This window comes from Numenius arquata, chromosome 5 (assembly GCF_964106895.1).
Source record: "Numenius arquata chromosome 5, bNumArq3.hap1.1, whole genome shotgun sequence".
Taxonomy (NCBI): Eukaryota; Metazoa; Chordata; class Aves; order Charadriiformes; family Scolopacidae; genus Numenius; species Numenius arquata.
This window is the reverse complement of record NC_133580.1, coordinates 78,324-105,212: the sequence shown is the minus strand read 5'-3', so window position 1 is coordinate 105,212 and position 26,889 is coordinate 78,324. Positions and strand designations below refer to the sequence as shown.

Sequence of the window (26,889 nt, the reverse complement as noted above, 5' to 3'; positions counted from 1 at the left end):
GCACCCCTCAGCCAGATCTGCACCCTTCTCTGGGCACCATCTGCCTGCCATGCTGAGGGCTGGGATCTGTCCCTGATGTGCTCCCCCAGGAGGGACAAGTGTCCCATAGCTCTGCCCTGGCCTTTGGGGTGTCTCTGGGGCAGGCAGCCCCCCTGCATCAAGCTCTGCTCTGCCCCAGGCTTGCTCGTAGAGGCCAAGGGAGAGGATGCCATTGCCACGCAGTGCCAAGGTGCTGAGCACCAAGCAGCCCCGAGCAGGCAAGGTGCGCTCTGCTTTGGAGAATGCCAACCCCGAGAAGGTGAGTCCCCAGCCGGGTGAGGAATGGGAGGGCTCCTGTGGGGCAGCTGGCCCCCCATCTTCTAACAGCCTCTGTTGCAGGAGGAGAGCTGTCAGGCCAAGAGGTCTCCATCCTCACCTCAGGGCGGGCCCAAGAAGAGGTCGGCATTCGGGGACATCACCAATGTGAGTACTTCTGTGGGGCTGGGTTTTCCCCCCAGTAGGCAGAATTGGGATGTCCCATGCCCTGTCAGCAGGAAGAGAGGTCTCCCTGCAGAGCACACCTCGCTTCCCTCTGCGCACCCTTCTGTACGCCCCCATTCTCACCCAAACAGGCTCACAAGAACCAGGTGGTGGCTGGGAAGAAGGAGGCCTTGAAAGTGGCACCACACAAAGCACAGAAGGCCCATGCTGCCCTGGGGGTGGCCAAGAACAATGAGATCAACCTGAAAAAGTGAGTAGCCAAGAGAGATGGGGACAGGGACAGAGACTGGGGCAGGAGGGATGCTGCAGACCTAAACCTGCCCCATAGGGAATAACAGGCAGAGGTGGGGGCTTCCTTTGGATGATGGAGACCGTGAGCCAGGTGGGGAGGCCAGACAGTAGATGAAATAGCCTCAAGTTGTGCTAGGGGAGGTATGGATTGCATATTAGGAAGAACTTCTTCACCAAACGGGTTGCCAAGCACTGGAACAGGCTGCCCAGGGCAGTGGTGGAGTCCCTATGCCTGCAGGAATTTAGAAGACGTGTAGACGTGGCACTTAGGGACATGGTTTAGTGGTAGACTTTACAGTGTCAGGTTTACAGTTGGACTTGACGATCTTAAAAGTCTTTTCCAACCTAAATGATTCTAAGAGTCTCTATGGGGGTGTTTTAGGGGTGGTTTATCCCCTTTCTGAAGCAGCAAGGGGCTCTGGAGAACCCCTTTCAGCCAGGAGATGTGGCCTCCTCCCAGCAATGACTTACACTTTTCTCCTGTCCAGGTCAATGAAGAAAACTCCCCCAACAGAGGCTCCTGCAAAGCCCAAGGAGGATCCCGTGCCAGAGGAGCCAGTGCCTGCACAGGTACAGAAGCCCCCCGAGGAGAGGGCAGGGACCCTGGCCTGCAGCCTGGCCCCCAGGCTCATCCTGATGGCGCTGGTCTGCGTCTGCCACTGGTGATACTGGGGCACCAGGCAGTGCTTTGGACCTTGGAGATACATGGGCCAGTGCGATAGGAAGCTGGGGAGGGAGCCAGACCCCCCCACCTTCTTCTTTCAAAAGATCTCCCATGGGAAAGGGTGGGGTGGGGGCTGCAGAGTGATGGGGACAATGGGTCAGGGGTGCAGCAGCCTTGCCCTGAAGAGGTGACCAGCACCTGCAGAGGTTGAGGTCTCCCCCTTACCGCTGCCTCCATCCCACCAGCTACCAGCAGTGGAGGACGTAGACAAGGAGCAGCTGGGTGACCCCTATGCCAATGCAGAGTACGCCAAGGACATCTTTGAATACATGCGGGGAAGAGAGGTGGGTGATGCCTGGCCAGGGGCTGGCAACCCTGTCTGGGGAAGGGGTGGCCATGCATGGGGTGGGAGGGGGCTCGTTTGAGAGTGGTGGTGTCCAGTGAGTCCCTGACAGCTGGTGCCTCGGCAGGAGAAATTCATGCTCCCTGACTACATGAAGAAGCAGCCAGACATCAGCGGGGACATGCGTGCCATCCTGGTGGACTGGATGGTGGAGGTGCAGGTAGGTGGGCATGGGGAGGGCCATGGTCTTCTGCAGAGCAGCCCCCACCCTGCCTTTGAGGGACCTCAGTATGCTCGCAGAGGCTCCTGCGAGTGTCGCCAGTGCAGAGCTGACCTTCCCCCTTCCCCTCGCATCCCTCCCTTCAAGCCTGGCCCCATGGGCACCTCTTGCCCCTGGTGAGGGGACCTGCAGGAGGGCCAGGTGAGCTTAGCTTCTGCTTGACACCCCCTCCTATCCCCCTCCCTGCACCCATGCAGGAGAACTTTGAGCTGAACCACGAGACGCTGTACCTGGCTGTGAAGCTGGTGGACCACTACCTGGTGGAGGTGGTGAGCATGAGGGACAAGCTGCAGCTCATCGGCTCCACCGCCATCCTCATCGCTTCCAAATTTGAGGTGACTCGTCCTGCTCTGTCTGGGGATGCTGGGTCAGAGGGAGTTGTGCCTCACTGGTCCCCAGGGGTTGTTGGAGAAGGCCAGGTCCCCATAGTGCCAGGCCACTGCCCTGAGAGTTACTGGGGCAGTACGTCTGTCTGTCTGTCCTCATGTTACCTCCCCTATCTGAAGGGCTGGGAATGTTGTCCTGGTAGGCTGGATCCTGTCTCCTGGTGTCACTGGAGACCTGGCTCTGCACTGCAGAGGCCACCAGGACACCTGAGCTCACCTCATGCAAGCAAGGCTTGGAGTTAGAACCAAGGGCTTGGGGGAAAAATAGGCACACAAGCCCCACTGGACTGGTGGGCTTTCCTGAGTGTTGCTGGGATGAGTCCGTGTTAGGGTGCTGAGCAGTTGTGTCTCGGTAGGAGCGGTGCCCACCATGCGTGGATGACTTCCTCTACATCTGTGACGATGCTTACAAGCGGGAAGAGCTCATTGCTATGGAGATAAGCATCCTTAGCACCCTCAAGTTTGACATCAACATCCCCATTGCCTACCGGTTCCTGCGACGCTTTGCCAAGGTGGGTGCAGCAGGTGGGCAGGCTGGTGTCAAGGTGCCTGCAGACCCCCCTTGTGTTGGCTCCTTGGCGTGGCTTTTGCATCCCCAGGGCCATGGGCTCCCAGCTGGCACCAAGGAGGGTTTGGCCAGGCCCCATGTGACAGGGCTGAGAGGTGAAGATGCTGGCCTGTGGCAGGCTGGGGGTGTGGGATCTGTGTCCTGCACCCCAGGGGCAGCGCTCTAGATCCCAAAAAGGTTGGCGGGGTGGGTGGGAGGAGGGGCAGCATTGCTCAAAAGGCTGATCCTTTCCCTGTCTGCCTGGCTGTAGTGCGCCCGTGCCACCATGGAGACTCTGACGCTGGCCCGATTCCTCTGCGAGATGACCCTGCAGGAGTATGACTATGCCCGGGAGAGCCCCTCCAAGCTGGCTGCCAGCTGCCTGCTGCTGGCACTCACCATGAAGAACCTTGGTGGCTGGGTAAGTGCCTGCACAAATCCCTGTCTCCCCGAGACACACTGGGAACCACCAAGGGGATGCAGGAGTGGAAGGACTGGAGTGTAGGGGTGATGCTCTGTAGCTACGCTCAGATTTGGGGGGCTGGAGAGTGAAGATGGTGGCTGTACCACTACCAAGAGGACCCTGCTGTCCCTCTGCAGACCCCCACGCTGGAGTACTACAGCGGGTACCGCTCCCAGGACCTGCATCCCCTGGTGAAGAAGCTGAATTTCCTGCTGACGTACCAGCCCCGCGACAAGCTGAAGGCTGTGCACACCAAGTACTCGCACAGGTGAGGATCAGGGAGCTCTGTCTTGTGCCTGTCCCCTCTGCAGAGGGTGGCACCACCAGCCCACACCCTTGGGTGCTACGGAGAGCTGGGGAGCGCACTGGTGGGTGTTGGGGCTGTGGCTGAGCTCTAAGCCAACGTGGTTCCTTCTAGGGTTTTCTTTGAGGTCGCCAAAGTCACCCCCATGGACATGCTCAAGCTGGAGGAGATACTGAAGAGCTGCTAGCCTCAACTCTGTAAATAGCCTGTAAATAGCTGGGTGCTCTCTGGCAGGGGAGCACCATGTACATAAATAATAGCAATTTTAACTGAAGGAGAGGGAGGGGAGGAGGGGGGGGGGAAAAAAAAGTCATGTGGAGTTGTTAATAAAATGTTATGTTTGTCTTGTACACTGGTGGCAGCTGCTGGGGTAGGGAATGGCAGCAGAGATCACACGGAGCCCTGGAGCTGTGTTGGGGCAGAGGGTGAGTGGAGGGGCTTGCATGATGGGGAGCAGGAAAGGGGGGTGAGAGCTGAGGGGTGAAGGCTGGAAGGGGCCAGGTCGCCATCACCCTCCTCCCCCCTAAGTAATGACATTACACAAGCAGCAGCAATGAGTATCTTTTCTCCAAATATTTACACAGCTTAAATACCCAGGTGGGGAAGGGGGATCGTTGCTTTGGCCCCTGCCTGGGCACACATATGGCAGCCCAAGCTCCTGTCTTGACCCTGTGGGGGCTGGACTAGGGGTGAGGCCACGTTGCCTATAGGGCTAGACCTCTGCTTTAGTGTTTCCAGCCCACAGGCTTGGGAAGAAGCAGCGGCTCCAGGGACACTGGGGGATAATAGACGAAGCAAGGCAAGCAGGGGGTCTCCACACACACGGGGCACAGTGGGGACCGGGAGCCCCCCCTGCCTGCCCCTGGTCCAGGGGCCAGCAGCCACCCTAGGGTGGGCTGCTGAGCTCCTTAATGGCCTGAAGGATTCTCTTCATGTGGCCCACCTTGGTGATCCCCAGGTCCTGCAGGGAGGAGAGGGGAGCTGAGGTGCAGGAAGAGGCCAGCCCTCGGCTCTCACTGGCAGCAAGCGGTGGGGGATGAGGCTCCTCATGCTGAGGCCTCAGCACGGCCCTCGCCAGGAGCCCTGGGGTCTCTCACAAGCATGTTGCCATGCTGGGGCGCGGGAGAGGGCATGGTGCTGTTGATCCTGCTTTGGGCAGGGACACAGAGCCTTGCAAGCTGGGGGCCCAGGGCTACCCCCCTCCCCTGCATGCAAGCTCAGGGCTGGGGACAGGTGCAGGGTCAGCGCCTGCCTTCTCCCCCGAGGCGGGCCGGGGAGAGGAGGTATGGAGGACGCTGTGCTCCCCAAGGGCTGGGGGTCCCTCAAGGGGCACACAGAGGGTTGTACCTTCAGGTCTCTCCTCTCCAGCAGGATCAACTCAGAGCCCTGGATGTCATGCCGGACAAAAATGTCTCTGTACTCCCCTAAACCGAGTGCTTCCAGCCAAGCTGCCACCTCCTCGGAGCCCCACTTGTCTGCTGGCAGGGAGGAAAACTACAGAGGTGGACGGGACCGGTGGAGGCAGCCAAGGGCAGCTGTGGGGGCTGCAGCCAGTGTCCCCCCTCCCACGCCCAGCTCTAGCAGGGCCCGACCCATGGCAGGCTCAGGCTGGAGAGGCTTCTCCTCTCCTTGGCTTACAGAGCACCTGAGCTTCTCCCCATCACCAAGACCGCCCCAGCCCTGAGGCAGGGACTTACCCAAAGGGCTGAGCTGTACCACAGCTCCCTTCTCCCCCCTGCTGGAGTTAGAGGGCTGGGGGGCTCCGCCTATCCATTAGCAGAAGAATTTAGCTCTAAGGGGCTGGTGGTGACAAAGGTGACATCCCCAGGCAGCCAGGACATGCCCTGCCCCCCCCCCGCCCTCCCCAAGGGTACCTCTGCAGCATGCCCAGGTCCAGAGGTCAATGGACATGCTAGCACATGAGGGTCCCCACCAGTGTGGGCTGTGCCTGTCCCCCTCCCCACTGCGGCCCCCCGCTTTACCTGGGAGCGCGCTGTTGGTCTTCTGCTTTTGCACCTTGTCCTTGTCCTTCCTGGGCTTGGGGATGTTGAGACGAAGCTTGAAGCTTCCCTTGTTGGTGCTGCCGGCACTTTCCTATGAGAAGCCAGGCTGAGTGGGGTGCTGGGGGCACCCAGTGGTCTATCCCCCCCGCCCAGCGGTCCCTGGGCACCTACCTCTTCAGCAGGGTGGGCAATGGGTCCCAGCCAGTGGATGTCCAGCAGCCTCTGCAGCTCCTGGCCCAGCACACTCAGGGGGCCATGCAGTGCCTCCTCCTCCTGCGGCGAGTCCAGCTGGGGGGAACAGAGACCATCCCCAGCCCTGCTGCCACCCCCAGAGGTGCCGGCCAGGGGCATGGACCCTTCCAGTGAGGGTCTTGGGGTGCTCTCCATCCCCGCACTCACCGCCTTCCCTTCCAGGAACGCCCTGGTCTCGGCATACAGCTCCTTGATGCTCAGCACTACCTCCACAGCCGTGTTCCTGCTGAGAAACTGGGGGGCATGGAGGGGTGACCCCTCAAGTGGCGGGGCTCCGGAGTGGCCAGGTGCAGGTGGCATTGCCCCCCTCAGCCCTGGCTCACCTCTGAGGTGCCAGCGGCTTTGTTGGAGAGGGCTTCGCTGAGTGCCAGGGAGCTGGTGTTGACGGCGTACGCCAGCTCCTGCTCCACAGCTTTGTGAGCCTTGGCTGCCTCGTGGATCCTGCAGGTGAGAGGGGAGAGAGATGCCGGGAATCCTCAGGGCTGGACGGGACTAGGAGAGTGCTGGAGCTCTGGGGGGCCACAGCGAACATCCCCCTGCCGTGCCCACCACAGCCTGACCTGGCGATGAGGGTCTCGGCAACCCGTGAGACCTGCTGCAAGAGGCTGCTCTCCTCCTCGGTCAGGTACTCCATGGACTGCTGGGAGCTGAGCCGCGGCCGGGCAGCCGCTCGGTAGCTCTCCCCCTTCTGCTTGTCCTCCCAGGACTTGAGGGTGCTTTCAAATGCCTATAGGGGATGGAGATGGTCCCCCTCAGCCTGTCGCAGGTCCCTGTGCCCCAGCACGGGCCCACTGCACAGGCTGCGCAGCCCCGTGCTTACCCGGTCCCTTGTCAGCATCTGGGCTCGGTTCTTGTGCTGGATCTTGATGATGCCAGGTGGCTGGATCCAGGCTTCTCCATCCACCTGCACAGGGACGCCCTCGTCCCCCCGGATAGTGATCTTCACCATGCGGCACTGTGGGACAGTGACCCTGGCCTTAGCATTGTGGCTGACACTAGATGTGGCTTCAGCTGCTGTGCCAGGGCTGGAAAGGCTCCCAGTGCCAGCCCAAAGCCCTGCTGGGCTGCGCTGCCCAGGTTCCACTGGCGCCCCAAAAGCTTTCCAGCGCCACACAGGGTCCCTTGCCCCCACCTGTGCAATGCGATGGTGCTGGAGGTTGATGACCCGTGACACAGCCATCTGGATGCTGCCGAAGACGGCCACCACCTCCAGCTTCTTGTCATCGAAGGATGGAGCCCCAAAGTTCTGTAGAAGATTAGTGAGACCCCTAAACTGGGCTCGTTTTGGGACCCAGCTTTCTCCCCCATGTGTGCCCAAAGCAGAGATACCCCAGACCTCTGCCCAAGGGACCCCAGGTTCCCTGGGACCGTGGGAAGGATGTCATGCGCCCCCTCCCCACGGTGCTGGCACTTACATTGTCCTCCTTGGTGCCTCCCCAGAAGTTGATGCCACCGGCATAGCTGGGGATGTTGAGGACAGCGATGCCCTGCAGGCTGGGCAGCGAGATGGGCACCCCATCGCACTGCAAGAGAGGGCTGAGCCTGGGGGGCTGCCACACCGCCGCCACACTGCCCCATCCCTGTTCCCCCCAACTCCCTACCTCCAGCTGCACCCGCTGCTCCAGGTTCTTGTAGGTACGCTGCAGGAGCTCCTTGGTGCCCAGCACCCCATACCACATCATGTTCTTGGTGCGGCTGCTGCAGGGAGACAGGGGTGGGTGAGAGGGGCCACGGGCTCCCCCCTGCCTGCCCAGGGCTGAACCAGCCAGCCTGGACTGCTGGCCCTGCGCCTGCCTCAGTTTCCCCACCCCCCGAGCAGGGTGTCCCCGCTGCCTGGCGGGAGATGTGGGCTGCAGCATGTGGCACCCATACGTGCACCCTTCCACGCCAGCACACCATGTCTCTTCTATCCAGGTGCAAATAAACCCCACCAAGCCCTCCTGTGCCCACTCACACCTGCAGGGCATCGGCAGCCAGAGCCTCGCAACAGCCCTCCCCCTTCCCGGGGTGTTAGCCCACCCAGGGATGCTCACCATGGCACTGGGTGCAGGTGGAAAACGCCCCCAGCATGTCCCCATCCAGGCACCACAGCCCCGAGCCCACCCCATGGCTCCTGGCATCCTGGCACAGCCATCAGAGAGCCATGGGGGTGGTATGTTTTCCTGGGGGAATCTGGGGGAGGGCACAGTCAGCTAACCTGCACTTCTTGGGGTGCTCATCCCGTTTGTTGTTGAACTCCAGGGAGATCTTTGCATCCAGGCCGATACCGAAGTAGTTATTCATGACGCATTTCTCTGAGAAGAGGCTGAAAGCAGCAGAGAGGGTGGGCACATTGGGAGGTGGCTGCACACGGGCAACCATGGGGCTGGCACTGGGGAAGGGGCACATAACCCGCCAGAGCTGCAGAATGAGCTCCCAGAGGGGCTGGCACTGGGAAGCCAGCAGGGCTGGCTGGAGCCCCCTCAGTCCCCGTGGTGGGACACCCATGGTGCACCCAGGACCTGCCTGCACTGGGCAGCGGGGAGCCCCCAGCATGAGCATAGCGCTGGCCAAGGGGCTGGCAGCACTGGGCACATGGTGGCTTCCCTGGCATGGCCAGGCCAGTGAGGGCTGGGCACAAGGGATGCTGCACTGGTGGGCAGAGGTTGCCCCAGAGGCCATCTCCAAGAGGCAGCGTGGTCCCAGCTCTGCTCCCACTCTGTGATGGTCAGCAAGGGTGGGCTAGGGGCCCTGGCGCGAGCAGGACCCCAGACTTACAGGGCACTGGGGTCTTCGGGGAACTGCAAGCTGCCAAAGGTGTCTGGCCGGTCCAGGATGATGGAGGAAGATGCAGAGGTCACTGTCTCCCGCCGGGAGTCTGGCCGGGGGGAAGAGGAGGCAGCTGCTGAACTGGCTCTTACCCTGAGCCCATCCCACAGCTCACCTCCATGTTCCCCCCCAAAAAGCCACGTTCCCCATTGGCATCTTACTGAGCCTCTCCTCCTCCTTGTTGAGCTCCTCCGAGCTGTCCTTCCTGCTGGGGCCTGCGCTGCCCCGGTAGGCTTGGGTCTGCTTGTTCTGCTCATCCACAGCTGGATGCAAAGAGGGACATGACAGTGTGTCCCCGGCAGCCCCATGGCCCTGTGCCTTCTCCCCGGATCAGCCCTGTGGGCTCATGCCAGGCAGGGACCAGGGTGGCACCTCTGCCGTGTGTTGGGGACCTCCCTCAGCCACACCAAGTATCAGAGAAGGGCTGATTCCCCTGGACCACACAGCACTGCTGCCGGCCCAAGGATTCAGAGGGAGAAGCCAAGGCACGGGTCCAGCACAAGCTGTGGTGGCTCCGCAGCCCGTGCCAGGCTGCTGCAGTGCCACGCGAGCTGCCAGCCTCTGCCACCCCCTCACCCTTCTCTGCCTGCTCGATGATTTGCCGCAGGGCTTTCTTCAAGCTGTTCGCCCGCAGCATCAGCTGCTCCTTGGATTTGAAGATGCGAGGCACAGGGCTGGGGTTGAAGCTGCCACCTTTCTCCTGGTCCTTGGTGTCGGCAGGGATGGCCTGTGCCGTTCCCTCAGGGACCATGATGGCCTGAGCCTCCTCATTCAGCTCCCGCACCAGGGAGTCCAGCTTCTCGTTCAGCATGGCACACTGCGGGACACCCACCACGCTCAGCGCTGGGTGCCCACAGCTTCCCTGGGCACCCCAAGGGCCTGGGTACCCCAAGCACAGCACATCCCTATGCATGCAGAGGCCCTTGGAGCAGACCCTTCCGGGGCACCCTGCATGCCCCAGCCCCCCTGCAGCCCACCTTCCGCGCCATCAGCTCGGCCTCCTGCTTGTTCTCCGTTGCCCTCTTGTAAGCCCGGCCGACTTCGGCCACAAAGTCATTGACGGTGCCACAGAGGAACCTGCCAAGGGAAGCAGCAGGCACATGAAGAGGGGCATGGCATGACTGCTGGGGGGCTGCTGGGCTAACACCCCCCTGCACCAGAGTGGCAGTGCTGGGGTTGCCTGTCAGCCACCAGCACAGCCGGCAGCCGCTGGTGGCCAGACAGGGGACAGCCTGGCCTGGGGGGTGCTCAGCACCCCTGGAGGCATGCTCCCCACCCAGTGGAGGGGCTCTGGCACCCCTATGGCCAGCCGCCTCCTTACTTTGCAGATGAGATCACCACTGAGTGCTTGTCCGACTCCAGGATCTTGGCCAGGTGAAAGGCGACAGAGTCAGCGTAGTGGGAGATCTGAGCCTGGGGGGGGCAGGGGAGGACAGCTGGAGCCATGACACCCCACTGGGCACCCCAATCCAGGATGGACCTTTGCCCAGCCAGCCCTGGACCAGGGATAAACAGCCCTGCTCGATATGCTCCCCCAGCCCCGAGGGCAGCCGTGCCTGTGCCACCAGGCAGAAGGGATGTTCAGCCACGGCAGGAGGGAAACTGAGGCAAGGGCTTGAGGGGAGCACAAGGAAGAGTCTCCAAAATGGCCTGTCAGTAGCAGGCAGCTCCACTCGCTCCTGCTGCCTGCTCCCAAGTGCACGTGCCAGGCTGAGACCTGCCAGACCCAGTTCATCCCACGCAGCCAGCTGCTAACCCCCCCACAGCCCCAGGTCCCCAGGGACCCCCAGCATGACCTCCCGCTGTGCGATCCCGCCCTGCATGCCCCCAAACCGGCTGATGGGGTGAACGAGGACCTGCCCCCCAGCCTGTCCTTCCTCATCTCAAGCTCTCAGTCCCCAACGGTGCCCACCTGGATGTTGGAGTCCCCATTCTCCTCCTCCTTCAGGGCTGGGGGGGACTGCTTGGGGGCCTCATAGGTCAGCACGCTCCACCTGCCAAGCAGAGACCATGGCTGCCACCACCTCCTGGCATCCCAGCATGGGGACACACGGGCAGGGGACAAGGACAGGCTGCCTGAGAGGTGCCGCGGTGGTGGCAGGAGGAGCAGAGCTCCATGCTCACCGGTCCAGCATCTTGGTGGTGGCCCTTTCCAGCTTCTCCAGGATCTGCAGCAGCTGGGTGTCATCGTCGCACAGGCTGCCCCAGCCCAGCACTCGCGCCAGGTCATTGCCAGTCCCCAGGGGCAGGACACCCAGCTGGCACTGTGGGAGAAGGACAGGGTGGGGGGCTCAGCACAGCCCCCCAAGGCACCCACAACAACCACAAACCCACCATGCCCATTGCTCGCAGCAACCTGGGGACACAGGGGGGCTGCCTGCTGCAGCGCTGGGGATGCTGCCAGCCTGCGCCGGCAATGCCCAGCACTCACTCACTTGCTTGTGGAGACCAAGGGCGTCGATCTCGGAGAGCACCCAACCCACGCTGCCGTCCCCTCCACACACCAGGATCCGGAAGGTGGAGAACTTCTGGAAGAGGCGCAGCCTGTAGGGGGGGACAGGAGAGAGGGTCTGGGGGCCGTGCCAGGACCCCGCTGGGATCACCCCAGGGCGCCCAGGCCAGTGCTTACCCCAGATGCGGGCCCCCATTCATGAGGTCAAAGACTTGGGCTGGGTTGAGGAACTGCTTGAACTTGCGCAGGAATTTGACACCCTGGTTGTCCCCGCTCTTGGAGTTGACAAAGGCCAGGAGAGGGCTGGAGCAGGTCGAGGGACAGGTGGCCTTCCAGAAACCTGTGAGGAACTCAGGTGCGTGAGCCCCCCGCCCTGGCTCCCACCTCCCCAAAGGACACCAGTGTAGACACCTTAGGAGAGCAAGGGCAGCGTGGACACCCTGAGTGTGCTGTGCTCGACCCGCAGGGTGCTGGGGCCAGGCAGGAGGGACAGTGATCAGGGTGCCCAGGGCATGAAGAGGAGTGGGAGGAAGAGTCAGAGATGGGAATGATGACGGGGTGGGGTGGCAATGGGCAAGGCTAGCACTAGGGCAGATCCAAGTTAGGTTCCTGCTCCATCACGGTCCCTGCAGGCACAAAGCGTGTCACCGAGCTGACTCGTGCTCCCGGCTGCCACTCCAAAAGGCAGTGGGGGCACAGGAGGGCCCATTCCTCACTGAGCCAACAGCACAGCTGGGACCGACCAGGCCCAACCACACAGGAACAGGGCACCTGGGGGTGCCAGGGATGGCACTGGCAGCCGGCATGGCCACCGGCGACCACTCGCAGACCCAGGGGGCTGTACTGTCACACCCCAGCTCTGCCGCCTGCTCCTGCCAGGGCTCCGGCTGGTGGGTGCGAATGACGCAGAAGCCTCAGGAGGCTTGGCAGCCAGCACCGAGCTTTTAAAGAAATGAGATGGGGAATGAAATGTGCCTGGGGAAGAGGAGGATCAATGGCTGGCCCACAGCCCGCACCTGCCTCAGGCACATCTTGGCCATCCTGGGCCACAGGCCGTGGGCCAGTGCCCGCTGGCTCCTTCCCTTGGCAGACCTGGCAATGTTGCAGCAGGGGAAGCATCAGCCCTGGTTGCCACTGGCAGCGGCCCCACAGTCACTGCCCCAGAGCCCCCGGGGGGTGACCGGGAGCCCTGGTGCCTTCACCGCATGGGGAGCAGCATTCCCACAGCCCACCACCACCCAACATCGCTCCATCTCCACTCCCAGCCCGGCGGAGTGGATCAGCAAAGCAGAACACCGGGGGCTGCTGAGTCAGAGCGTGGGTTGCTGCAGAAGAGCCTGCTGCCAGCGGCACCCGTCCGCATGGGGACCATGCGGCAGGAGGAGGGGGCTGCAGCCCTGCCAGGCTGCTCCCCACAGGAAGCCCAGTCAGGCTCAGCCACGGTCACAGTCGCCGGCCCTGTGGCTGCACTGGCCTGGGTTGGCTGGGACAGAGCAGAGACACTACCGGGAGGCAGCCACGAGCAGCTGCGGCTCGGAAGCCGGAGGAGAAGCCGCGTGATGGTTACCCTGACAGCATCCCGATGAGTAACGAGAAGCAGATGAGCCACCAGCTGAGCTGAGCAGTGAAAATCATTAAAGAACGAGGAAAGAAATATCCGGAGGAGAAGAACAGATTTTGCTCAGCGGAGGCCAGTTGGGCCCCTCCGGAGAGGGCGAGGGAGGCGGTGGGGGGGTCCCCCCTGGGCTGTGCATTGCTTCTCCCCCCAGCACCCCGTAACCACCCGCACCAGGGGGAAGCTGTGCTCTGCACTACCAAAAAAATGAGAAATAACCCATGCAAGGGTCTCATCCTGCTCTGCAAGGTGCTGAACCATTGGGGTGCAATGGGGGGCACCCCACATCAGGGGCTCAGGACTGGTGCCACTGACCCCAGCACAGAGGGACCATAATGAAGGCCACCACTAGAGGCAGCCTGGCAGGAGCAACTGAAGCTACCCGCGGGGAAAAAGTGCCACCCCAAAGCATGGCACCGCTGCAGCCATGGGGCAGAGCGCAAGGCAACAAGCAGTTTTCAACCCATGGTGCGGCAGGGAGGGGCGTTGACTCTGGAGCCTACTGATGGTGGTGTTCCTGCTGCCCCTTGGGAAAGCAGGCACAGTGCCACAAGTCAAAGCCTGCAGAAAAGCTCAGAGAGCTCAGAGCCCTGTCCCAAACAGCCTGTCCCCCCCACCCGCAGCCCAGCCCTGTCCCCTCCATGACTCACCATCCGAATCAATGCTGTTCAAGGCAGTTGGAGGGATGATGGACACTTTGTACTGGCCCAGGGGGCATCTCTTGCCAAAGAGCTCCTTGCAGGCACTGTGAACCTGGGGACACAGGGACACGTGCATAAGCAAAGCTCGGGACGCAGGACCAAAGCCCCCAGCCTCAGTTTCCCCAGCAGTGCACCCAGGAGGGGCAGTGCTGCCGGTGCCGCAGCAGGGGGAGACAGGGAGAGACACATCCTTACAATGGCCTTGCACCAGAGGCACCGCCAGTCCTGCAGCCTCCGGACACTGCCGCAGGTGCGGTCGCAGACGGCGCAGCGTGCGCTGACAGGCAGGTTCCCCTCCAGCCACTGGTGGGGCATGGCCACCTGCAGAGAGGGGCAGTCGCCAAGGGCACATCACCCCTGCCACCACCCCACACTTGGGGGACAGCGACACAGGCCACCCCACTCCCCAGGCACCACAGAAGGGGTGGGCAGGGGACAATGTCCCACAGCAGGGCAGGGCAGCCCTGGGACCTCTCCTGTGCCTTCCCAGCCCCTTGCAGCCACCAGCGCGTAGGGCAGGGCAGGGGTGTTCCCCAGCGAACATTTGGGGGTGGCCCCACTTGGAGGGCAATAAGGGATTCTGATGCCGGGTGGCAGAGGAGGTGTCCACAGGCCATGTCCCCGCAGAGCCAAGCTTGGAGGCCACGCAGTGCAGGGGACAGCTGGGGGTCAGGGTCCTCCATGGTCCCAAATCAGGCACAGCAAGGCCAGCTCTGCTGGTGGCTCTGTTCTGCCAGGGTCCCCCCGTGGGGACTCCCCTGCTTACCCCATCCTCATCCTCGATGATGTCGGTGCCAATGGAGGCCAGGGTTGTCCACTTGCAGTTGTTGGTGGCTCTGACAGCGCAGCGCTTGTGTGCCTTGAACTTGCAGACTGTGCCGGGGGGAGCAGGGACAGTCCCCATGGGATGCACAGCCCTGGTCCCCTGCCCCTCCGCCACTGGTGACACTGCAGTCCCGGCAGCCGGTGGGCACCACCCCGCATCCCTCCTGTTCTGGGCCAGCTGGGAAGAGGGTCCCCCAGCCCACCCCCCAGCCGGACCCCAGCGCTGACCTTCACAGGAGAGGCCGTGGGAGGTGACCCCCGGCAGGGCTTCGCGGCACACGTTGCAGAAGGTGGGGCGGGCGTGGGAGCAGGCGTACCAGTTGTGCATGCCTGAGAAGTGCTCCATGTTGAACTGCGTGGCCTGCTGGGGGGCACAGCCCTGCCCCATCAGTCCCCTGGGACTCCCAGATGGCATCCCACCCTCCTACCCCCCTGCCAAGGCCCCCTGGCCCCGCTCCCGGTTCCTGACTCCCCCCCAGGCTGTGCTGAAGGCAGCAGCTCCTCTCTGGCAGCCGAAGTGTCTTCAGGGTGCCCCCCGGCTCCAGAGCGGTACCCACTCACTCACAGCCCCCCACCCGCATCACCTCATGGATCTCCCACTTCTGGACAGATTTCAGGGCACTGATCCAGTCCTCCATCTCCTTACGGTTCTCTGCACACAGGATGAGCTTCCGGAATGGCGTGATCACCTGCAACAGCCACCATCCCCATATGTCCCCTTGAATAGCCACCCCGCAGCCAGCCAGCCCCAAGGAGAGCAGCACCCAGAAAAGTCTGGCACACAGTGGGGTGTCCCACAGCTCTGTGGGGAGGGAAGGGGTTGGGGTGCCTCCCCACAAGGTGCTGAGGTGGAGAGGCGGGGCGGGCAGCCCCACACCTCCCTCACCGTGAAACTGTTGTTGATGTTCTTGGTGCTGGTCTCGGCCACGCTGGCATCAGACAGGTCCACCTCGTCGAAGATCAGAGACTGTGGGGGAGATATCGGAGCCCCAGTCTACCCCAGGCAGGGATTTCGGGCTCCTCCCCGGGCTTGCAGGCTCAAGCCCCCCGAGCTGAGCATGCTGGAAGCCCCCTCCCCAGCCTACCTTGGCATCCTTGGCATAATAGAGCGTTCTGCCCCGCAGCTTGAAGTATCGCCTCTTCCACCTCTGGAAGGAGCTCGTCTGCTTCAGCAGCAGCCCCTCCTTCACGCTCTTCTGCAGAGACCACAGGGTTGTGAGCTCCCACAGCCCCCTGGACCTCCAAAGCCACCCCCCTCCTCTGGTGATGCCTGTCCCTGAGTCCCCAGGAGCTAAGTGGTGCCCAGAGCATAGATGGGACATCCTGGGGCTCACATTTTGCTGGACGTAGCACGGTGACTGACCTCCATCACCTGCCATACCCTGGCCATTGGGCACTTCATGTGATTTGGGGGGACGCTGCCGGCCATGGCAGTGCTGGTGGCTGGAGGCCTCCAGCAGCACCGAACCACTGCCGCCAGTCACCTCCTCCCCATCCTCAGAGCTGTGCCCAGGACAGCCTGGGCCTCCTGCAGCTCCCCAGAACCCAAGGGCAATGCTGGAGCCAGGAGAGCTCCTTCAGAGGACACCAATGGCCCAGAGCCACCAGGACTGCACTGGAGGTGGCACTGGGGAGCAGACGGATGGGATGTGGCCAGCCCTGCCCGGCACCCACAGCTGCTGGAGGGGACAACGTGGGGACAAAGGCAGCCCGCGGAAGGCAGAGCATCTCCTCGTAGTGCAGTGCATCACTGCAGCCCGGCCACCCAGCCCCTGCTGTCCTCGATCCACAGCACCTGCCAATATTTACCCTCTTTGCAGTGGTGTTTACAAGGCTCAATTAATTAGTGTTTGCAACGCGGCCACGAGCCTGTGCCTTGCCCGGTGGCAGAGATGCTCTGGCACTGCCTAATCTTTGATTGTATCTCTTTAAACACCGCCGGCAGCCCCATTCAGCTGCTCCTCTGCAATTAGCCGCAACAGCGGTTGTATCAGATGCCGGCACACGACGACAAAGCACATTTAACGGTGAATTAGCACCAGGCACCAAGGGCACCGTGAGAGAACTGCAGCCCTGGGTCTCCATCCTCCGTGCCCAGCCCGAGTGCTGCAAGCGGTGGCACCCACCCACCTGCAAACACACCGGCCCCTGCCCTCGGTGCTCACCCACTGCCCCACGGCTCCAAACGAGATGGCCAGAGCACCTGGAGTAGCAGGAGCCTCCAAGGTCACAAAGAAGCCAAAACCTCACCTAGGGTACTCCCCGAGCCTCAACACTCCAGTGCCTGACCCCTCCCCGAGCCCCCCAGGGCACATACCAGGAAGTCTCTGGCTCCCTGCCAGCTTGTAGCCCAGAGTTTGGAGAGTTTTATGCCTTTATCTCTCCCTATCAACGCTTTGCGCCCCCAGGACTGGTTGACCCCCATGCAGCCTGCGAGTGTCGGGTGCAGGTGCAGACAGCTCTGGTGTCCCCAGGGCCAGGACCCACAGATCCACCGCGTCCCCTCCCCGGCCTCTCATCTGCCAGAGCACACAGAGGAGATGGTGATCCCAGAGCTGCCCTGAGCCCAGGCTGTGACACAGCCAACAAGGGCAGCAACCCCCAGATCCACAAACAAACCGTGTACCTTAGCAGTCCCTGCCCCACGTCAGGAAGGGACAGGGCAGGGTCCTGCCACAGCCAGGTGGGATCAGCCACAAAGGCCACTTCCACCACGTCTCTCTGTATGCGGTGGCCGCAGGCACGGGCTCTGGGTTTGCTGCAATCATTGCTTCTGCTGCAAAGGACAAGCAGCGTGTGACAGCAAGGAGCGGCGCGCGGAGCCGGTGATGGTGAGGAGCAGAACATGATGGCAAGGAGAAGGAAGAGGAGGCAGGTCCCTGACAGTGGCTTGGGGCTAATGCAGCGGGACAAAAGCCAGCGGGGCAGCGGGTGCTCAGCTCTGCCCGGCTGCAGGGACACCTCCTGGCAGGATTTGGCCAGGAAGGCTGCTGGGGGGACAGCATCCCCTGCTGCAAGGGGCTGGAGCTGAAACACCCCCAGCCCACCCCGCTGCAGCTGCTGCAGCAATTCCTCCTGGCAGCCAGTGGCAACAAGGCATCACTCAGCCCCAAGGTGTCACAGCCCCCACCATTTTGGGGACGGCAACACTGCTGCCAGCATCCTGCCAGTCTCAGGCTAGGGCAGAGCCTGAAAGGCAGAGCCCCCCACCATCTCCACCATGACACCCATAAGAGTTTTACAACACACACAGTGCAGTGCCTATGGGGGCCGTGCCTCAGTTTCCTCCCACTGCATACTAACCCACTGCCAGCATCCCAGAAACTCAGTCTCAGCCAGGTCTCAGCTGGTCTCAGTCAGGAGCACCCAGTGCCACCCTGTGCCAGGAGCAGCTCCCCAGTGGCTCGGTGGCTTTGAGTCCCTGCTTTCAGGAGAAACTGGGGGGGAACCTGATGTCCAAGGCCACCAGCAGACCTGGCCGTGCTGTGAGAAGCCACGCTGCAGTGGTCAGCACAGAGCAAGCCCACCGTTTCCCCTTCACAACCAGGAAAGGGGTGGGGAGGGCAAAGGCCAGCACTGGGGCGAGTGGCAGCGGGATGTGCCAGGGTGGCATTGCCCCTGCCGTGCTGGCTCCCCCGCAGCCCCAGGGTCACCGCAACAATACAGCCCCCCCATAGCCAGAGGCTATTAGGTACCCTATAGCGCCCAGCAGCAGGAGCCACACGCCCGTCATGCAGGGTAGGGGCTGCCTCCTCCTCCCGGAGAGCTTTCAGGGACATTGACAGCCCCCGGCCATTGCACAGCCCCGAGCATGGGGTGCCACCTGCACCCCGAACTGAGCCCCAGTCCCTCCGGTCATCCCAACCCCAGCTTTTCTGGCTGGCAAGCCCCAGCCAGTGCTGCAGGGAGTCACAGCGGAGCCAACACTGGCTCTGTCCCAGCAGGAGCAGCGGTGACATGGTGTGACAATGCCCAGAGCGATATGCCCGGTCACCAGCCCAGGGCTAGCTCTGCCCCAACCCTCTCCTGCCCTATCTCGGGGACCCTCCCTGCTCCCTCCAGCCCGGGGGGTTCCACATCACCTGGGATGTGCCTGGCACCAGGGGGTCCCAGAGAGGCAGGGTAGGGAGGCGAAGGCAAGCACAAAACCACCCGGGGTCTGCAGAGAAACCGCCACCTCCAGCTCAGCCACAGCTGACGGAGGGCAAGTGGCACCAGAGCCTCAGAGGGGACACAGCTAAAAATAGCCCTGGGAGGATGGCCAGCCACCAGCAATGTGCTCTGCCAGGACCAGGCTGGTCCCCAGGGGCCACCATGCCTGGGGAGGGCCAAGGAGGACCCCCTTGCTCAGCACAGGCAAAGGGGCTTGAGGTGCAGCCCAAGGGGACCCTCCAGGAGCCCACCCCAGCAGAGCACCCCAAAATGACAGCTCTTCCTTCAGCCCTAAGGCAGAGATGCTGCTTTGAATTCCCGCCCCACTCCCCCAGCTCTGCCACCGCCATCCCTGGGAAGAGCCCACAGTGCAGCCAGGTTTGACCACAGCACAGGCGGGAGGGTTTTCCTTCTGGGATCAGCTGGGATCAGCTTGGACAGCCGAGGAGCTGCTGGAGAAAAGCCAGGAAGGCCGAGTTACTCGGGAATGCTGGCATATATGGCTGGTGGGCACTGCACTGGCTGCCCACCTGGCTGGTAGCCCTGCACCGCTCCCAATGGGATCTGCTTGGCCCCGTGGTGACACGATGCCTTGCCCAGGGAGGAGGAGAGGGGACCAAACACCCGCCAACGCACCAACCTGCATTGCACCAACATCACCCCAGGCACCTCCTCCCAACGCCGCAGCCTGCCGGGAATGTGCCAGGGTCCAGTCAGGCCAGAGCTCACCCCCCTCCTGCACCGGCAGGTGCCAGGAGAGCAGGGGAGAGCCGGCAGCGCTGCAAACAGCCTGGCCATGGGGCCGCGGGCATCTGCTGGGGACCCTGTGGGCTGGAGTCGGTTGGAAACCTTATCAGGCTTTGCGATATGGCAGAGCTCTTCCGGGACCAGAGTGCTTGGTTCCCCGGGGGTGACACAGCTCTGCAGGCTCAGATGTGTTTGTGCTCCCCAAGGATGCAGCCTGCTGCCATTGCAGGACCTCAAAACCCCCTCTTCCCAGTGCTTGGGGGAACCTGGAAGGAGATTCCAGCACTGGTCCTGACATGCCCTTACATGGTGCCACAAGGCACCGCTCAGGCCATCAAAAGGGGACAGAGGATTAACAGGGAGGAGAGGAATGAGGGAAGCAGCCCCCAGAAGATGGGCGAACCCCCCCTACACCTCATCCTCCAGCAGTCACAACCTTCAGTTCCTTTTCAGAAACGAGCTCATGCTTCCCTATCTACAGCCACACCAGTGCCTGAGCATCCCACCAGCAGGCATCCCACGCCAGCCCACCCCACACCAGCCCCCTCACCTCGTGCCCGGGTACCACGGGCACTGCCACAGCTCTCCCACCCTGCCCGGCCACTGACGGGCGAGAGCAGCGCTTGCATAATGGAAAATGTGAGCGGGGAGAGGGCAGCGCGTCTGAGAAACCTCACAAACATCCGGCTGGCGACACTGGGGCTATCTTTACACCCCAGGCACCGGTGTGGCGAGCCCTGATGAACAAGAGCGAGCCCAGCCTTCCCTGCCCGGCTGCAGCCTCCTCAGCAGGGACGGTCCCCGGCAGCCTCGCTGTGCCCCGCACTATGGTCCCACTGCAGGGGTGACCCAGTGACTGGCCAGTCCCGTGACCAGCCCCCGGCAGGCCACATGCCACCGGGCTGGGAGCAACGCAGGCACAGCCAGGGCGGAGATGGGCTTTGGTGTCAGCTGGCCACAGCGTGGCTGGGCTGGCAGGGAGTTCTGGGATGGAGTCCGGGGGGTCACCTGGAGTTGCCCAGGATCATGGAGATACTCAACCCACGGGTTCTGAATATCTCCACGGAGGGAGACTCCACAGCCTCTCTGGGCAGCCCGTGCCAGTGCTTGGCCAATCTCACAGTAGAAAAAAGTTTTTTCTTGTGTTCAGATGCGATTTCCTACTTTTTCATCTGTGCCCATTGTCCCATCAGCAGACACCACTGAAAAGAGCCCAGTTCCCTCTTTGCTGCACCCTCCCCTTCAAATATCTATGCGCATTGCCGAGGTCCCCCCAGCCCCAGCCTTCCCCCCTGAGGCTGAACACCCCAGCTCTCCAAGCCTCTCCCCATACAAGAGATGCTCTAGGCCCTCACCAGTGTCAGGACAGGAGAATGCACTGCCCAGGAGCCACGTGCTACTCTCCCACTGCAGGAAGGAGGTTTCCAGGCCTGGCCCCAGGGGCCCTACCTGGCTTTCCTTGTTTTTTTGCCAGGGTCCGTCCCTCAGCGGGCAGACCTCCCCACAGCCAGACCTCCTGCAGCACCCCTACATCCACATCCACCGCTCATCCCATCCCTGGGGCACCCTGAGCCTGCGGGGTGCCCAGTGCCTCCAGCAAGGACCAGGAGCACTCATCCCTCGGGGTACCAATAACCCCACTGACACCACCCAGCCCTCCAGGAGGATGCTGGCAGGTCCCCCACCCTCACCAAGTAGCTGTAATGTACCCCAGTATCAGGAATTTGGGAACGTGATCCCCGCTTCTAAATGGCAGACAAGCCATGCCTCTGGCCGCCATGGCCATGCACATTGTGCCCACCCTGTGGGCAATGCTCCTATCCCTGGCATGCAGCCCTGTGCCCCCCTGGCTCTGGTGCAAGAACCTCAGGACCTGCTTGCTGCAGCTCCTTGCAGATGGAGTTGAACCGAGTAGAGCTGCCGGATTGCTCCCCGCCTCCGCTCAGCTGCCAGGAGAGCCCGTGCCGAGGCAGCGCTGGGAGCCAAGCGCCCGGCCCACACAGGCAGGATGTGTCGTGTGTCCCCCTCCCATTTTCCAGCACCTCAAATGTCTTCATGCACCCCAGTGCTGGCACTCCCTCCTTCCCCCTTTCCCCCCTCCCTCCATGCCCGGCCCTAAGGGGACCGGTGCCAGGATGCAACACAGAGTCTCCATCCCACTCTGCCCCCAGTGCAGGCAACCGACAGCCCCCGGCCACGGTGAGGAGGAGGAGGAGGAGGGGGCGGCAGCAAGACCCCATCCATCTTGGGGCCATTCAGCCCAGTGGGGGCACCTGTGCCTGGCAGCTGTCATTGTCACTGAGCACAATGGCCTCGCCGCCTCCGCGCCGAAGCCGGCACAAAGCGCCCCACGGGGCGCCCCGGAAATTACAGCCCAAAGAAAGCCAAGCTGGGGGTGTGGAGTGGGGAGACGTGATTGATGGGGAGGTTTGAGAAGGGGATGGGGGAACAGGCATTTGTGGGGGGGTGCTGGGAATGGTGAGCAGTGATCAGGAAGGATTCAGCAGATCCCAAATTGATCCTCACCTGTTCCTGTCCCCACGGGGCTGGTCAACACCCTGCCATGGGGGAAGCTGCTCGCTCCCATCAACAGGGACCAGGGTCCCCCCAGTCAGTGTGGGAGAGCAGTGGGGCAGGGGTCCCGACACTTCCTGGCTCCCCAAGATGCCAAGCTCCTATAGACCCCCTCCAGCATCCCAACCACCACCAAAAAATAGGCCAAGCACCCCCCACCGCTAACCCGGTTATCTCTCAGAAGCTGCAGCCCTGACACTAGACTCTCCCTTACTCATTAACTGTGTGCTAATTAGGTACCTGCCCCCGTCTCTGGGGTGCAGGCAACGGTTCCCCACCTCCTCCATCCCAAACCCACAGGGGTGCACAGGGGTGTTGAAGCGGCTCAGAAAGGTGCCTGCAGCTGTGGCCATGGCCAGAGGGACGGGCAGCACATGTGCCATGGCACGGCTTTGAGACCGGGACAGCCCAGCCTGGGGGGAATCATAGAATCATAGAATGGTTAAAATTGGAAGGGACCTTAAAGATCACCGTGTTCCAACCCCCCTGCCATGGGCAGGGACACCTCCACTAGAGCGGGTTGATCAAAGCCCCATCCAGCCTGGCCTTAAACACTTCCAGGGATGGGGCATCCACAACTTCCCTGGGCAACCTGGAAGCAATCGCATCCCAAAATCGTCATGTCCGTAGGGGAGAAAGGAGTCCATCTGGTGAGGAGCCAGGCTGGCAAGCGCGGTCCTGCCCATCTGGACCAAGGCAAAGGAATCCTTGGGGAAAACCCTGAACCCCAACACTGATAACACTTAGATTTGGGGAGGGGGAATGCACACGCGGCCCCCTCCCCTCCAGCACCAGCCCTGCCAGGCTCTTGCCCCTCTCTCCTCTCTCCCAACTCCGCAGGCATTAACCCAGCCATGTCCTTTCCACCTGCCCATCCATCACGTCGCCCGCCTCCCCCGGCACGCTGCCGGCATCACCTCCTGCATGGCTAATTGCCGATGCTGGGCAGGATGCAGGCAGCGGCGGCAGGCAGGGAGTCGGCAGCTCAGCCTTTCCCCATGCGTGGCCATGGCAAGTCAGCCAGCGGCACAGAGGGGCTTTGACGGCTGGGCTGGGGGCTCAGGGTGCACTTGTGTCTCTGTGCTGCTGCTGCAAGACATGGGCACAGCCCAGCCACCCACCCTCTTCTCTTGGTTCCCTGGCACTGACAACTCCCTGCAATATCCCCTGTGCTCCACAGCACGGCAAACCCTGCCAGCACAGCAAATGCTTCAATGGCAAATGCCAGTGGCTGCTGCCACCCCTCCAGGAGGGTGCTGAGGGCTCGCACACAGCACTATTCGTCCCCAGCACCCTGTCCACCATGCCCCCCACGCAGCACCCTGCACCCCAGCACACCCCCTGGCACCCACCTGGCAGCCAGGTCGGAGCAGGCAGAGGAGGTGCCAGCCTGCTCCAAAGAAGGGGAAACTGAGGCACATTCCTTGAGCAGACAGAGGGACTCAGCAAGAGCCCCCCCGGCCCAGCACTGCCTGCCCTGGAAATGTCTCCTGCCAAGCGGGAAAGCACCACAGTGCCAGGCTGGGAGCACAGGACTTCCGCACCCCTGGACAAATGCCCTTTGCCCCCCTCGTGCCCTGTGCCAGACTTCGCACAACAGCCAGCCCCGGGCCAGTGGGAAGGGGGCTGGACCCAGCCCCGAGCTGCCCCCAGACCCAGCACAATGCCCCATCCCTCTGTGCCCCCAGCACCCAACTCCAGAGCCCTGGGGTACACCCCCAGCTCCACAATGGCATCCCCCTGCCCTGTTTTCTCAGCTGTCCTCCCTTCCTGGGGGGGGGGCACGGCCACCAAATCCCCACCGAGGGGAGCCTGGGGCTGGAAGCTGGCTGTGGGGGGATGGTTCTGGCATGGCCCCACGGTGAGGGTCCCCCCGTGGCGCGGCAGCCCCTGCCTGCCCCACCAGCACTGCAGGCACTGCCTGGACTCACACCGCCTCCTCCCCACAGCCGGTGGATGCAAAGGGACCACTCATCCAGCACGTCCCCCAGCGCATCCTCCCCACACCGTGCCCAGGTCTCCCCTCCCTAAAACATCCCCCACCAACCTCCTCCTCTCCCCGCTTCCCACCTGGCCATTCAGCCCAGGTTATTTCTCCCTGCGCTTCAGGCAGGAGGTGCACCCCCACCTAGGGTGTGGAAGCTCCTGCCTAGGACCTATGGCCACCCACCTAGGACACCTATGGCCACCCACCCCTGCCTGGCCAGAAGGCGCTGCACCCTGCATTTTTGTAGGTCCTACCAAAATAGCTTCCTCTGAGCAAGCTGCACACACACACACAAGCTGCCCTCACACCAACAGCTGGGAGGCAAAGGAGTGTCACATCCAACCTTAAGGGTGTCCTCATCCACCCAGCACACCACCACGGGGGACAGGATCTAGGGAAGGCTGCGGGAGCCTTGCACAGCCAAATTTATCTGGGGTGCCAGGAAAGATACTGGCTCCATTTTGCCACCCACCCAGCCCCACATGCGTGCTGCCCGCGGTGGGGTGCGGGATCCCAGGAGCCTATGGCACCACGATGACCCTAAATCTCACCCCCAGAGCATCCGTGGGGCAGAGCCTTCCTGAAAGAGCCCCCTTTCCCCTGGGGCAGGCAGATTACAAACATGGGATGAAGGCAATTGGGGGGGGGACCTGGGTATGGGGCCAGACCCCTGTTACCGCTGCCCCGGGCACTGGCTGGGTTGGGTCTGCAAGCAGCAAGTGCCTGGCACTGATTTACACCCCAGAGCGGGCAAAACCCCACCACCACACCTTCTCTGCAGGGACTCCCACACACTGGCCAGCCCCTCGCCCCAGGCCCCCACGCCCCTGACCTTGCTTCTCATCTGCCCCGAGGTGGACACCTTCCGGATGAGCTTGTGGGAACTGTCCTCCTGCTCGCCCTCGCTGTCAGACGACTCCTCGCCGCCCGCCTCAGGTGAGATGGGTGCCAGCTTGTCCGAGTCCAGGGATGACACCGATTCCCGGGTCTTCCTCAGGAACAGGTCCCCGGGCACCAGCTTCTCAGCCATCTTCCCACCCAGCTTGGCTCAGGGCTCCGCCGCCTCCTGTGACAGCCCTGGGAGGACAAGGACACACAGGAATGGAGGAAGAGCCCTGAGAGGGGGTGCACGGCCCCTCACCCTCTATGGCTCAGCCAGCCGGGAGGTGCAATCCTGGAAATCAGGGGGGATGGTGCGTCCTCACCCAGGAACTCCGCTCAGGCTTCCTTTGGCTTCCTTGCAGGCAAAGTTTCCTTCCTTGCCTTTTTTTCGTGTCCCAACTCTTCCTCACCCTGCCTGGCATCACAACACTGTCCCTTGCTTCGCCACAGGAGGCTGTGGCCACCCCCTGCCCTGGCATCGGGGTGCACCTTCCGCGCCGCAGCCTGCACCCCCCCCACCTCTGGTGCCTGTCCCCAGGGTGCTGGGCTGCTCTCAGAGGCTGGGCGGGGTAGGGGGAGAGAGGGGGTCTCCATGAAAAGCAGCAGCTGCCTCCCACCATCCACCCTGCTCCGGTAGCCGGGAAGGGCTGGGAGCATCTCCCGGCCCCGCGCCGCTGGGTCGCCGGTCCCAAGCAGGTGGCTGCGGGATGGAGCGGGGGGGCCGGGGCTCCCTGCATGCGGGGGGAGCCATCTCCCCACGGCATCCTTGCCCGCCGCGAAGGCTATGAGCGGCCTGGGGCGGGGGGGGGAGGGCACCTACCTGGGCGAGCGAGCCTGGCCGGCTGCGGGGCTGCCGTGCCCGGGCCGGAGGTGGCGGGGGGGGCCCCCAGGGCGCCGTGCCCGGCCCCACGCGGCTCCGCCGTCGTCGTCCCCCCGCCCCCGCGCCTGCCGGCAAACGTGGTGCCGTCTCCCCGCGCAGCAACAAGCGTCTCGGGGTGGGGGGGGGAAGCGAGGGCACCGCAGCGCTGCCGTCCCCCTCCTCCCGGGCGAAGCCCCCCGCAACCCCCTGCTATGGGCCTCGCCCCCCCGCTCCAGCCCCGGGGCTGCCGGGCGCCGGGTCTCCGCCGAGCATCCCGCAGCAGGGCCGGGAGCGGGGAGGCGGAGCGGGCCCCCCCTCCCCGCACACACCTTGCGCACCCCGCGCCGCCGCCGCCGCCTGTGCAAGGTCGCTCCTCCTGCGGCCCCCGCCCGCCGCCCCGCAGCCCCCCCGGCCCCGCAGCGCGGCCCCGCCGGGATGTGCCTCTGCAGGCAGCCCCGGCCCTGCCCCTCGCCGCAAGCCCCGGCCTGCTCCGGCGCGGCGGGCGCTGCGGCGGCACCGGCGGCCCACGCACGGCCGGGCACGCGGGCAGGCGGGCACCCGCACCGCGCGCGGGCGGCGAGCGACCACCGGGCACGGGCGGGGGGGGCACCGCACCGCCACCGCGCACATACGTGTGCAAATGCCCACACATGCACGGGCGTGGGAGAGCACATGCGCTGCCGTGCACAGACGTGTGCACATGCACACGCGGGCACAGCCCCAGCACGGCAGAGAACATGCACCATCGCCGTACACATACGTGTGCGCCTGCCACACGTGCACGGGTAGGCACAGCCCAGGCATGGGCATGCACATGCACTGCTGCCATGCACATATGTGTGCACATGCCAATGCACACGCAGCCCCAGCACAGGAGAGCACACACACTACCCCCGTGCACATATGTGTGCACTGCCCACATGGGCAAGGGCATGCAGATGGATGGCACAGGCAAGCTTACACACTGTGGCCATGCACATATGTGTGCACGTGCCCAGGCAAGCGTCAGCATGCACAGCTCAGGCACGGGTGAGCACATGTACCACCTCCATGCAACTATATGTGCGTATGTATGTGCATGGGTATGCCCAGGCACAGGTGAGCACACGCACTGGTGCCTCCACACACTTGTACACACTCATGCATGCACACAAGCTATAGGAGTTGGACACGTGCACTCACACCCCAGAAAGCCCCCCGTGTCCTGGGCTGCATCCCCAGCAGCGTGGCCAGCAGGGCAAGGGGGGGATTCTGCCCCTCTGCTCTGCTCTGGG

The 26,889-nt window shown here is 63.1% G+C and overlaps 2 protein-coding genes across 2 annotated transcripts; one reads left to right on the top strand and one right to left on the bottom strand.

Annotated features, from left to right (window-relative positions):
- The first annotated feature begins 205 nt into the window (after nt 1-205).
- On the top strand, nt 206-4,106 carry CCNB3 (cyclin B3). The gene is made up of 11 exons (XM_074148073.1): nt 206-298; nt 379-462; nt 612-730; nt 1,260-1,341; nt 1,681-1,779; nt 1,906-1,998; nt 2,256-2,393; nt 2,801-2,956; nt 3,263-3,412; nt 3,592-3,722; nt 3,873-4,106. The coding sequence occupies exons 1-11, from the start codon at nt 206-208 to the stop codon at nt 3,943-3,945; spliced, it is 1,218 nt and encodes a 405-aa protein (XP_074004174.1). The 3' UTR covers nt 3,946-4,106.
- A 198-nt stretch (nt 4,107-4,304) lies between these two features.
- On the bottom strand, nt 4,305-24,904 carry DGKK (diacylglycerol kinase kappa). Its single transcript, XM_074147073.1, has 29 exons — nt 24,707-24,904; nt 15,500-15,610; nt 15,301-15,381; nt 14,999-15,103; nt 14,643-14,775; nt 14,356-14,462; nt 13,785-13,910; nt 13,539-13,641; nt 11,451-11,613; nt 11,257-11,365; nt 10,946-11,085; nt 10,734-10,815; nt 10,143-10,234; nt 9,799-9,898; nt 9,398-9,638; nt 8,983-9,084; nt 8,771-8,870; nt 8,211-8,318; nt 7,615-7,711; nt 7,429-7,536; nt 7,146-7,259; nt 6,834-6,968; nt 6,574-6,740; nt 6,337-6,454; nt 6,161-6,247; nt 5,933-6,049; nt 5,741-5,852; nt 5,106-5,236; nt 4,305-4,719 (listed from the first exon to the last, which is right to left on the bottom strand). The coding sequence occupies exons 1-29, from the start codon at nt 24,902-24,904 to the stop codon at nt 4,645-4,647; spliced, it is 3,462 nt and encodes a 1,153-aa protein (XP_074003174.1). The 3' UTR covers nt 4,305-4,644.
- Nucleotides 24,905-26,889: the final 1,985 nt, after the last annotated feature.

What these genes read in the sequence shown, in the direction of transcription:
- CCNB3 (XM_074148073.1), top strand. Translation starts at nt 206, where the DNA reads ATGCCATTGCCACGCAGTGCCAAGGTGCTGAGCACCAAGCAGCCCCGA. An exon ending in AATACATGCGGGGAAGAGAG is followed by an intron (nt 1,780 to 1,905) that starts GTGGGTGATGCC and finishes GTGCCTCGGCAG; the next exon opens with GAGAAATTCATGCTCCCTGA. An exon ending in CACACCAAGTACTCGCACAG is followed by an intron (nt 3,723 to 3,872) that starts GTGAGGATCAGG and finishes GGTTCCTTCTAG; the next exon opens with GGTTTTCTTTGAGGTCGCCA.
- DGKK (XM_074147073.1), bottom strand. Translation starts at nt 24,904, where the DNA reads ATGGCTGAGAAGCTGGTGCCCGGGGACCTGTTCCTGAGGAAGACCCGG. An exon ending in CCGAGCTGATGGCGCGGAAG is followed by an intron (nt 9,639 to 9,798) that starts GTGGGCTGCAGG and finishes GGTGTCCCGCAG; the next exon opens with TGTGCCATGCTGAACGAGAA. An exon ending in GAGGCACCAAGGAGGACAAT is followed by an intron (nt 7,260 to 7,428) that starts GTAAGTGCCAGC and finishes AATCTTCTACAG; the next exon opens with AACTTTGGGGCTCCATCCTT.